Consider the following 12,363-nt stretch of genomic DNA (forward strand, 5'->3'; position numbering starts at 1 on the left):
AGGGGAAGGGAAAGCAGAAAGTTGGGGGGAGGCAAGAAGCACTCACAAAATATCCGGCTGGGGGTCCGAGATGGCTTTTCGGATCGGAAGGAGGAAGAAGCTGCTTGCAAAAAAAAAAAGGGAAATAAACAAACAAGGAGTAAAAATAAAAAACCGACATGCTCGCTGGCTCACAAGCACAAAGGTCTCTGCAGGTGACGGTCGAAACGAACAAGGTAGCCCTTGATTTACAACTTATCTGTTCGGTGACCTGATGGATTGGCTTCAAAAACGGGCCCCGCTAAGCTCTGGAGCCAGTGCGTGGAATAGGGGGGAGGGGGAGAATTCCGTTTTGCGACGCGTCTTGGGTCACTGAAGTGAGCGCTCGGTCAGCATCCGACCGGCCCTTACCGGAGACTTTGGGAGCTGAGTTGCAGGAAAATCCGCCGTTGGATTGATCCCCGCTCTCTCCGAATTCGTAAGGCTCTCTGGGCTTCGGTTTATACTCTCGCTTGGGGCGTGAAGAGGCGTCTCGCACTCTGTACGCGGGGAGAGAACAAAAGACCACAGAGGACCGTCAGCTGGGTGGGGACTCAACTCTGGGTTAAACCCCAGATACGTCCTCGACTTACGGGCACAATTTAGCCCCAGATTTCCACGGTCAAAGGAAGACTCTTCCCAAGTTGAGTTTTGCCTCCTGCGATGACCTCACTTGCCACGGTTGTTAAGGGAATCGCTGCGGTTGTTAAGTCAATTGTGCAGTCATTAAGCGAAGCTGGCTTCTCCCTCCCCCCCCTCGACTTCGCTGGTCAGAAGGTCGCAAAAGGGGATCACGTGACCCCCTGCAACTGTCACAAATACGAGCCGCTTGCCAAGCTTCTGGATTTTGATCATGTGACCCCGGGGAGGCGGTAACGGTTGTAAGTGTGAAAAATGGTCGTAAGTCACTTTTTCCCTATGCTATCAACTTTGAACGGTCAGTAAAAGAACGCTTGCAACTGACATGCTTTAAGCCAGAGGTCCCGCCACCTGTGGGCTCCTACCGGGCCGTGGGCTGTTGGCCACTGGGCCGCCCGAGTGGCTGGCCAGTGCACACGCTTGTGTGCAGCTGCATCCCCCCCCTACTCGCCCTAGCATTGTGGCGATGCATGACTGCTAGTGATACCGTGACCATCGTACAGGTGCTGGCTAGCGTCACTACAAGCAGCGGCACTACGAGCGCACACTCGCCCCACTCACGCTAGCATCGGAGTGGCCCGTGGGCTCTAGTGTCACTCGAGCACTTGCGGCCCCGTTCGCATTGCGCTTGCAATCGTGGCCCCATTCGCGTGCACGCTTGCAGCTTCGTGCGTGCGTGCGTGTGTAAAAGCGTCTCCACCCCCTTCCCAAACCGGGCCGTCAACTAAGAAAGGTTGGGAGACCCCTGCTTTAAGCCACGAAGCCAGCAGGATGAACAAATTTAAGGTTTGGGGTGTTTTTTGGTTTGTTCTGTAAAAAATGCAAGGGATTAACTGCAACGCAGGTGGTGGGGGGGCAATCTTGAGTTAGACCTGGTGGCGTCTCACATCACCCTATCCTGTTTTCGGGAACCGTCATCCCATCCACCTGCATTGTAAATTCAATTTTTTTTTTCCTTTCTAAGCTGCCGTTTTAATTTCTGTGTTTCAAAGTCTATTTTCCACAAATGAATGAGCTTTAAAAGGAAGGGGGGAAAAGTAAATAAGGATTTTACGGCTGTTTTGGAGGTGTTCGGATTTAGCCGGAGGATATTCCACAGGATAGGGCAAGGGTAGGCCACCTCGGTTCTTTTATGACTCGTGGACTTCAACTCCCAGAATTCCTCAGCCAGGCATGCTGAGGGAAAAGGGAGAGGTTTCCATGCTGAGCCATGCTGGCTCAGGAATTCTGGGAGTTGAAGTCCACCAGTCATGAAGGGGCCATAGTTCCCTCATGCTGGCTCAGGAATTCTGGGAGTTGAAGTCCACCAGTCATGAAGGGGCCATAGTTCCCTCATGCTGGCTCAGGAATTCTGGGAGTTGAAGTCCACCAGTCATGAAGGGGCCATAGTTCCCTCATGCTGGCTCAGGAATTCTGGGAGTTGAAGTCCACCAGTCATGAAGGGGCCATAGTTCCCTCATGCTGGCTCAGGAATTCTGGGAGTTGAAGTCCACCAGTCATGAAGGGGCCATAGTTCCCCCATGCTGGCTCAGGAATTCTGGGAGTTGAAGTCCACCAGTCATGAAGGGGCCATAGTTCCCTCATGCTGGCTCAGGAATTCTGGGAGTTGAAGTCCACCAGTCATAACAGAGCCGAGGTGGCTCAGGGGATGCGGTGGTTCAGGGGCTAAAGACACTGAGCTTGTCAGAGAGCTGACAGGTCGGGTTCAAGACCCACCACTGCTGGATGGGGTGAGCTCCTGTTCATTGCTCCAGCTCCTGCCTGCCTGGAAAAGTGATTGTCAGAATCCATTTATATCACATTCATAAATGTATGTTTAAAACATTATCCGCCCCCCGCATGGATTCTGCCATCTCCCGAGGAAGGAGGAGCGGATGTGGATTCAGCCTGCCTTAGGTTATTTCAAAGGCCAAGGAAACCTTTTGAACTGGGGGGGAACAAAGGGGAGGGTTAGGGAAGGAGGCGTCTGGCCTGTGTCTTCGTTTAATTCTGTAGAGGAAGAAGGCAATAAACATCAAGATTCAAAGTTCCTTTTTTCCCCACGAAAGGGATGACACGAAGTAAAATGATGGGGGGGATGACCAAAATGGGGTTGAGGGAAGGGGGGGGTTGAACCGGGATCCCTTTATAGAGTTTCAATTTGCAAAACAATACTAAGTCCTGTCTTGTATTTCCACAACCAAGCACGTCCCAGTAAAAATTCCTTTTGGACTAGAACTGACTCCAAGAGTTTTTGTTTTCCTAAGACGTGGATTGGGGTGGGTCCTGACAGTGATCAAAATTTGGATGCTTGGCAACATCCTGAGATGACCTGACCTCCATTTTCTGACCTTCCCAGCCGGCGTCCGATAAGCAAAGTCAATGGGGGAAGCCAGATTCGTTTAACAATCACATGATTTAGGTTCACTGCTGATTTGGCTAACAGTGGCTGTAAAATCGAGGGTGTCTTACTTAAGGAGTGTTCTGCTTAGCCCACATGGGTAGTAAGTTGGGGTTTTTTCCCCAGCACTGTTGGAAGTCGCAATGGCTACTAAACAACTGATTGTAAGTCGAGGAGTACCTTTGAGACCGCCTAGCCCACAGCTAGGCAACCTCGGCTCTTTTGTGACTTGTGGACTTCAACTCCCAGAATTCCTGAGCCAGCCACGCTGAGGGGAAAGGGAGAGGTTTCCAAGCTGAGCCATGGCTAGCTCAGGAATTCTGAGAGTTGAAGTCCACAAGTCATGAAGGGGCCAAAGTTTCCCTCATGCTGGCTCAGGAATTCTGGGAGTTGAAGTCCACAAGTCACAAAAGAGCCGAGGTTGCCTACCCCTGGCCTAGGCCTAGGCCGCTTTATGACTGGTGGACTTCAACTCCCAGAATTCCTGAGCCAGCCACGCTGAGGGGAAAGGGAGAGGTTTCCAAGCTGAGCCATGCTGGCTCAGGAATTCTGGGAGTTGAAGTCCACCAGTCATAAAAGAGCCAAGGTTGCCTACCTCTGGCCTAGCCCATCGTCCCCAGCTGACCTGCGTTTCAGCTTCTCCGCCAACTCATCCAGAATCTGCACGGCTTGCCGGTGGTAATCGAGTTGTGCATCCACCAGAGCAGAAAGCTGGCTGACTTGCTCGATCTGTAGCAAAGACAAAGGAGATTTATAGTTCAATAAATCAGAATAGAGTTGGAAGGGACCTTGGAGGTCTTCTAGTCCAACCCCCTGCTCAGGCAGGAGACCCTATACCATCCCAGAGACGTGGCCGTCCAGTCTCTCCTTAAAAGCCTCCAGTGATGGAGCGCCCACAACTTCTGGTGGCAAGCAGTTCCGCTGGCTAATTGTCCTCAGTGTCAGGAAATGTCTCCTTAGTTCCAGGTTGCTTCTCTCCTTGATCCAATTTCCATCCGTTGCTTCTCGTCCTGCCTTTCACAGACAGTTTTGTTGAACTAGCCACAATGATCTTACCACATTTTCTGCACCCTTCAACTTGCAAAAGTTCGTTTACTGACCATTCAAAGTTACAATGGTGCTGGAAGAAGGGACTTAAGATTTTTTATTTTATTTTTTTATTTTAATTCCATTTATATCCCGCCCTTCTCCGAAGACTCAGGGCGGCTTACAAGCTTAGCAGTAGCCTTCATTCTATGTATATGCCTGCTTATTAGGGCTTTCACACACACCCCAAGCGGCATTATTACAAAGTCAGCTTATTGCCCCCAACAATCTGGGTCCTCATTTTACCTATCTCGGAAGGATGGAAGGCTGAGTCAACCTTGAGCCTGGTGGGACTCGAACCTGCACTAATTGCAGGCAGCTGGTGTTACTTAAGGAGGCATTAGCCGGGGCGGAGCCAACTGTCAGAGCGGGCGGCTGTGTGAACGGAGCTCTCTCCTCGCACAACCTCTCACCCAGTGTTCGCGGGGGCTTTTCGGAGCTTCAGGAGGTCCTGTAGGGACATCCGAAGTTGCAGGCAGCCCGGAGAACCTTCATGAGCGGCAGTTCGTGTTGAAGATCCGGAGAAAGTCTGATGCGAGCGAACCGGGGAGAAGGAGGCCAGTAATGGCCGACATGAAGATCTGACAGAGGGACGGAGCTAGCACGTAAGCAGCGGGACAACGGTAGAGCGGAGCTGACGGAGAGTGTATCCGAATATTAAATAGGAAGCGCTTGTGAAAGAGGTACTGGTTCGAAGTGGGAGCCTCATGGAGAGGGAATAAGCGGCGATAGAAGTCTTGAGGGAGGCGTTTGGCAAAAACAGCAAGGGAAAGAAAGCCGAAGACTATATGACTGTATTCTAGCTGGAGAAAAGCTACAACAGGTCAAAGTCTGAGCTTTGGAGCCTTAGAGACTGAACTCTGGATTGTCGGGCGTGGAAAGCAATCAGCTTGGTCTAGTCTGGTCTATCCTGGTAAATTTTGAATTTGTGAACTTTTGAAACTTTTGAAATTCTACTCTACTTGTCACGGGCGGCCATTTGATATAGCAATTTAGTAACTGGAGGTTTGTTTAGTGGGACACCTACTGGTCTTTGACAGCAGAGGAAGACGGAAAAGGTGCCAATTTCTGCGCCGGAAACGGGGGGGGGGGGGGGGAAAGAAGAAGAACGTGACTTTGATTATATTCATACTATAGAATTCTATTATATAAATTGCTTAGTTGGTAATAAGTATCTGGTGGTAACTGTTTTATATATCTTTTGTCATAGAGTTAAAAGGTTTATATAAGACTCAGGGTATTGTTGTTGTTAGCTGCGAAGTCGTGTCCGACCCATCGCGACCCTATGGACAACATTCCTCCAGGCCTTCCTGTCCTCTACCATCTTCTGGAGTCCATTTAAGCTCACGCCTACTGCTTCAGTGACTCCATCCAGCCACCTCATTCTCTGTCGTCCCCTTCTTCTCTTGCCCTCGATCTTTCCCAGCATTAGGCTCTTCTCCAGTGAGTCCTTCCTTCTCATTAGGTGGCCAAAGTACTTGAGTTTTAGCTTCAGGATCTGGCCTTCTAAAGAGCAGTCAGGATTGATCTCCTCTAGGACTGACCGGTTTGATCGCCTTGCGGTCCAAGGGACTCGCAGGAGTCTTCTCCAGCACCATAGTTCAAAGGCCTCAATTCTTTGGCGCTCAGCCTTTCTTATGGTCCAACTTTCACTGCCATACGTTGCAACTGGGAAGACCATAGCCTTGACTATACGCACTTTTGTTGGCAGGGTGACGTCTCTGCTTTTAAGTGTGCTGTCTAGATTTGCCATGGCTTTCCTCCCCAGGAGCAAGCGTCTTTTAATTTCTTGGCTACAGTCCCCATCTGCAGTGATCTTGGAGCCCAGGAAAATAAAATCTGTCACTACCTCCATTTCTTCCCCATCTATTTGCCAGGAATTGAGAGGGCCAGATGCCATGATCTTGGTTTTCTTAATGTTAAGTTTCAACCCAAGTTTTGCACTCTCCTTCTTCACCTGTAACAAGAGGCTCTTTAGTTCTTCTTCACTTTCTGCCATTAGAGTGGTATCATCTGCATATCTTAGGTTGTTGATATTTCTTCCGGCAATCTTAATTCCAACTTTTGATTCATCTAGCCCTGCCTTTCTCATGATGTGCTCTGCATATAAGTTAAATAGGCAGGGCGACAGTATACAGCCTTGCCGGACTCCTTTCCCAATTTTGAACCAATCAGTGGTTCCGTGTCCAGTTCTCACTGTTGCTTCTTGACCCGCATATAGGTTTCTCAAGAGACAAATAAGATGGTCTGGTACTCCCATCTCTTTAAGAACTTGCCACAGTTTGTTATGATCCACACAATCAAAGGCTTTAGCATAGTCAATGAAGCAGAAGTAGATGTTTTTCTGGAACTCCCTAGCTTTCTCCATGATCCAGCGTATGTTGGCAATTTGATCTCTAGTTCCTCTGCCTCTTCGAAATCCTGCCTGCACTTCTGGTAGTTCTCGATCCACATACTGCTGAAGTCTAGCTTGTAGGATTTTAAGCATGACTTTACTAGCATGAGAAATGAGTGCAATGGTGCGATAGTTTGAACATTCTTTGGCACTGCCTTTCTTTGGAATTGGAATGTAAACTGATCTTTTCCAATCCTGTGGCCATTGTTGAGTTTTCCAAATTTGCTGGCAAATTGAGTGTAGCACTTTTACTGCATTGTCTTTTAAGATTTTGAATAGCTCAGCTGGAATACTGTCACTTCCACTAGCTTTGTTGTTGCTCAGCTTTTCTAAGGCCCACTTCACTTCACATTCTAGGATGTCTGGCTCGAGGTCAGTGACCACCTCATTGTGATTATCAGGGACGTTAAGCTCATTCTTGTATAGTTCTTCTGTGTAATTTTGCCACCTCTTCTTAATCTCTTCTGCCTCTGTTAGGTCCCTGCCATTTTGGTCCTTTATCATGCCCATTTTTGCATTAAACGTTCCCTTCATTTCTCCAATTTTCTTGAAAAGATCTCTGGTCCTCCCTATTCTATTATTTTCTTCTATTTCTTTGCACTGTTCATTGAAGAAGGCATTCTTATCTCTTCTAGCTATTCTCTGGAATTCTGCATTCAATTGGGTGTATCTTTCTTTTTCTCCCTTGCCTTTCGCTTCCCTCCTTTCCTCAGCTATTTGCAAAGCTTCCTCAGACAGCCATTTTGCTTTCTTGCATTTCTTTTTCTTTGGGATGGTTTTGGTTGCTACCTGTTGTACAATGTCGCGAACCTCTGTCCATAGTTCTTCAGGCACTCTGTCTATCAGATCTAATTCCTTAAATCTATTTGTCACCTCTACTGTATATTCAACAGGGATATGATTTAATTCATACCTGAGTGGCCTAGTGCTTTTCCCTACTTTCTTCAGTTTAAGCCTAAACTTTGCAAGGAGAAGCTCATGGTCTGAGCCACAGTCAGCTCCTGGTCTTGTTTTTACTGACTGTATAGAGCTTCTCCATCTTTGGCTGCAGAGCATATAGTCAATCTGATTTCTGTGTTGACCATCTGGTGATGTCCATGTGTAGAGCCGTCTCTTGGGTTGTTGGAAAAGAGTGTTTGCTATGACCATTGTATTCTCTTGACAGAATTCTATCAGCCTGTGCCCTGCTTCATTTTGCACTCCAAGGCCAAACTTGCCTGTTATTCCAGTTATCTTTTGGCTTCCTACTTTAGCATTCCAATCCCCCATGATGATAAGAACATCATTTTTTGGTGTTAGTTCTATAAGGTGCTGTAGTGCTTCATAGAACTGGTCAATTTCATCCTCTTCAGCACTGGTGGTTGGGGCATAGACCTGGACTACTGTGATATTGAATGGTTTGCCTTGGATTCGAACTGAGATCATTCTGTCATTTTGAGGATTGTATCCCAGTATTGCTTTTCCTACTCTTTTATTGACTATGAAGGCTACTCCATTTCTTCTGAAGGATTCTTGCCCACAGTAGTATACCTGATGGTCATCTGAATTAAATTCACCCATTCCTGTCCATTTTAGTTCGCTGATACCTAAGATGTCAATGTTCAGTCTTGTCATCTCTTGTTTGACCACGTCCAGTTTTCCTTGATTCATGGATCTTACATTCCAGGTTCCTATGGAGAAAAAATCTTTACAGCATCGGACTTTCCTTTCACCACCAGACATATCCACAGCTGAGCGTCCTTTCGGCTTTGGCCCAGTCGCTTCATTCTTTCTGGCGCTACTAGTACTAGCCCTCTGCTCTTCCCCAGTAGCATATTGGACACCTTCCGACCTGAGGGGCTCATCTTCCAGCGTCATATCGTTTTGCCTTTTGGTACTGTCCATAGGGTTTTCATGGCAAAGATACTGGAGTGGTTTGCCATTTCCTTCTCCAGTGGATCACGTTTTGTCAGAACTCTCTGCTATGACCTGTCCGTCTTGGGTGGCCCTGCACGGCATAGCTCATAGCTTCATTGAATTACGCAAGCCCCTTCGCCACGACAAGGCAGTAATCCATGAAGGGTATTATACATTGATAAAACGCTGTTATAATTGGGGAAACATGACAAGTATCTCGGGAGCAACTAAGCCTAGCGCTGGCAAAAAGGCAGCAGCACAGGGACAGGGGATGGCCTCAAGTCCCTCCAATCAGAAATCTATAGAGGATATGCTGCAAAGGGAAAGATCTAACTCGAATTCCTTTAAAGATTTACATGCCCTTTTGCAAAACCTACACGAGGCAATGGCCAAAAACCACGAGGAGATGAAGAGAGAAATAGGCCAAATAAGAAACGACACTGGTGAATTAAAGGGGAAAATCCAAGCGATAGATGATAAATTTGAAGGGATTCAACAGCAATTAGTCAAAAATGAACAAAGACTTCAAGATATGGAAGCTAGAATGGAAAAAGAGGAAAAGAGAGTAGATGATTTAAATGAAACACTCCTTCAGGCTAATAAGGAATTAGAAACAACAGTCATTTTTCTGGAAGCAGAAAAGGCTGCTCATTATCTACGCTTCCAGAACGTTCAAGAAAAAAGAGGGGAAGATCTGTTGGTCATGATGGCAGAACTGATGGCAAAGGCACTCGGTGTAGGGAAGGAGGAAATGCTGGCGGAAATTGATGAAACATACAGGGTCCAAACTAATTATGCGAGAAGGCACAACCTCCCAAAAGAAGTACATGTAAGGTTAGTTAAAAAATCAATTCGGGATGAGCTTCTGCATAGATCTAGAGAGGAACCATTAGAATTTCGGGGCCAACCAATCACCATCCTTAAACAGATACCTAAAAGGATGAGGGATCTGAGACGCGGCTATCAATTCTTAACATCCAAACTAATAAGAGAAAATGTAAACTTTAGATGGCTAACTCCAGAGGGTATTCTTGTTACGTGGCAGGATAGAAGGCATAGACTGGACACGATAGAGAAGGCAGAAGATTTTTACAAACGCCACTTCCATAGCCAAGAGGAAGTAGATTTAGAAGATCAAGATGGAAGGGAGGTAAGAGAAAGAGATACAATACGTGTGGCAATGGATGGGAAGATCTTAGCTACAGAGGATAGAAGGAACAAATCCGGTGAGTTAACAGAGAAACATGGAACTAGAGACAAGGAAGAGAGAGAGCCCCGAATCACGAGATCCACAAAAACCAGAAATAAGTAAGATGAAGGGAGGTGAGTGTAGTATTATGTCTGTGAATATTAATGGATTGAATTCGCCAGTGAAAAGGCGGAAATTTTTTAATAGGCTTATTCACCAACAATTGGATATCGTGGCAATACAAGAAGTCCATATAAAGGAACAACAAAAATATTTGTTAGTACAACCAAGAATAGGGAACCTATTCGTTTCCTTAGACCGACACAAGAAAAAGAGAGGAGTGGCACTATATGTAAACCCAAAATTGACTGCAAAACAAATTTATAACGATAAAGAGGGTAGAATACTGATAGTCGAGGTTATAATAAATCACAGGAAGGTCATGATGGTAGAGATATATGCCCCAAACCATAACCTAGAACAATTTTTCAAAACACTTCACAATAAGATATGTAGCATTGATTATGAGGAGATTTGTTTAATAGGAGATTTTAATGCTATCCTAGATATAAATTTGGATTATATGGGAAAGACGCTTAGGAAAAAGAAGAGAAGAACTCTACCGAGATCTTTTCTTAACTTGGCTGAGGAACTAAATATCCAAGATGTCTGGAGGGAAAGAAATCGTAAGGCTAGACAATATACATATTACTCCAACCGACATAACTCATGGTCTAGAATAGACATGGTGTGGATGACGAAAGAAATTAGTTCAGAAATAGATGAGGTACATATAGCGACAGGTACTTGGGCAGATCACAATCCTATTAAACTTATCTGGAAAGGTTCCAAAAAAATATCCAGATGGACGCTTCAAAGAGCAATTTTAAAAGAAGACGAATTCAAATCTAAGATGGAGAGAGAACTAAGTTTTTTCTTTAAGGAAAATAAAGCTATAGACACCTCAGTACAAAACAATTGGGATACAGCTAAGGCAATGATGAGAGGGGTAGCGAGGGCATATATGGTATATAAAAATAAGGGGAAAAGACAACAACGGGAAAGATTAGAAGAGGAATATAAGAGCTTAGAAGTTACACTCCAACAAGATCCACAAAAAGAGAATATCAAGCAATCTATGGATCTGATTAAACACAAACTTAACATCCTAGACAAAGAGAAATTGGCACAACAATTGAGAAACACGAAACAAAATTTTTTTGAAAATGCAAATAAACCGGGCCGGTGGCTCGCATACAAATTGGGAAAACAAAAGGGGAAAAACTGGATTCACGACTACGAGATGAGGAAGGGAGAAATTTCCACCAGGAGGAAAAAAAAAAAATTATAGCCCAGGAATTTTATGAACGTTTATACAAAGAAGATAGCCAGGCAAGTGTGGAGAAAATGGAGGAATATTTTCAAAGAGCCAAACTACCTAAGGTCACAGAAGATACCAGAAATATGTTAAACGAGGAAATTCGACTATCTGAGGTGATAAAAGCTATTATGCACAAAGAATAATAAAGCATCGGGACCCGACGGTCCTTCCATCAGAGATTTATAAAGAATTACAAAATATCCTAGCTCAACCCCTAGTGGAGGTATTTAACGCAGTATTAGAAGGCGCAAGGACGCCTAAATCTTGGCTAGAGGCAAACATAACCCTTATTCCGAAAGATAACACAGACCATACATTAATCCAAAATTACAGACCCATATCACTTCTTAACTCGGACTACAAGATATTTACATCAATTATAGCGGAACGATTGAAAACGATTTCTGAATGATTTCATACACGCAGATCAAAATGGTTTTCCCCTCGCTAAGAGACACACTAAGCACAACATTAGAATAATATTAGATACATTGGAGTACTATGAATTACATAGCGAACAACAGATGGCATTACTTTTCTTAGACGCCCAAAAGGCATTTGACAATGTTAAATGGTCTTTTTTGTGCCAACAGCTTAGCTTTATGAATATGGGAGAAAAATTTATAAATATAATTAGGGCAATTTATGACAATCAGGAAGCAAAAATAATTATTAATGGGGAAGCATCTAGCAAGTTTCAAATTCAAAAGGGAACACGGCAAGGCTGCCCCTTATCACCGTTGCTGTTTATATTGACTCTTGAAGTATTAACGAGAACTATAAGAAACGACCCAAAGATAAAAGGATTAACCATTAAAAAGGAAACCTTTAAATTGCAAGCTTTCGCGGACGATCTAGTTTTTATTATGGAGGATCCATGTCAGACGGGACCAAAGCTATTGAAGAATTATCTAAATATGGTGAGGTTGCCGGACTGCGAATAAATAGAAATAAGACCAAGATGATTGTTAAAAATATGACCAATAAACAAAAGGTAATCTGGCCGAAATCATGGATATAGAAATAGTCAAGAAAATAAAATATCTAGGGATTAACATTACGGCTAGATGCACTTCACTCAAAAAGGATAATTATGATAATGTAGTGAACCAAATAAAAGGTGACCTGGAAAGATGGGGAAACCTAAAACTCTCATTATTGGGAAGAATCGCTGTCATTAAGATGAATATTCTGCCTAAAATCCTGTTTCTGTTTCAGAATATCCCAATTCAACTCGACTCTAAATTTTTTCGAAATTTGGATAAATTATCACTAAATTTTATTTGGCAGGGGAAAAAACCAAGAATTAAATTGAAATATTTACAAGACACGAAGGAAAATGGGGGTTTTGGATTGCCAGACTGGGAATTATATTACCA

General features: G+C 44.7%; 2 protein-coding genes across 2 annotated transcripts in view; both read right to left on the reverse strand.

Moving 5' to 3' along the window:
• LOC310632881 (uncharacterized protein) overlaps positions 1-12,363 on the reverse strand; it is a gene marked incomplete at its 5' end in the record, with an annotated part of 266,672 nt that overhangs the window by 58,276 nt on the left and 196,033 nt on the right. The window lies entirely within an intron of this gene.
• Positions 1-12,363, reverse strand: part of SH3GL1 (SH3 domain containing GRB2 like 1, endophilin A2) — a 73,962-nt gene that overhangs the window by 2,669 nt on the left and 58,930 nt on the right. The window contains exons 4-6 of the mRNA XM_083350338.1: positions 3,663-3,862; positions 391-518; positions 47-100 (exon numbers count right to left, since the gene is read on the reverse strand). Coding sequence (XP_083206464.1) covers positions 47-100; positions 391-518; positions 3,663-3,862 — 382 coding nt within the window. The remainder of the gene's footprint in view (positions 1-46; positions 101-390; positions 519-3,662; positions 3,863-12,363) is intronic.

This window comes from Vipera ursinii (genome assembly GCF_947247035.1).
Source record: "Vipera ursinii genome assembly, chromosome: 1".
Lineage (NCBI taxonomy): Eukaryota > Metazoa > Chordata > Lepidosauria > Squamata > Viperidae > Vipera > Vipera ursinii.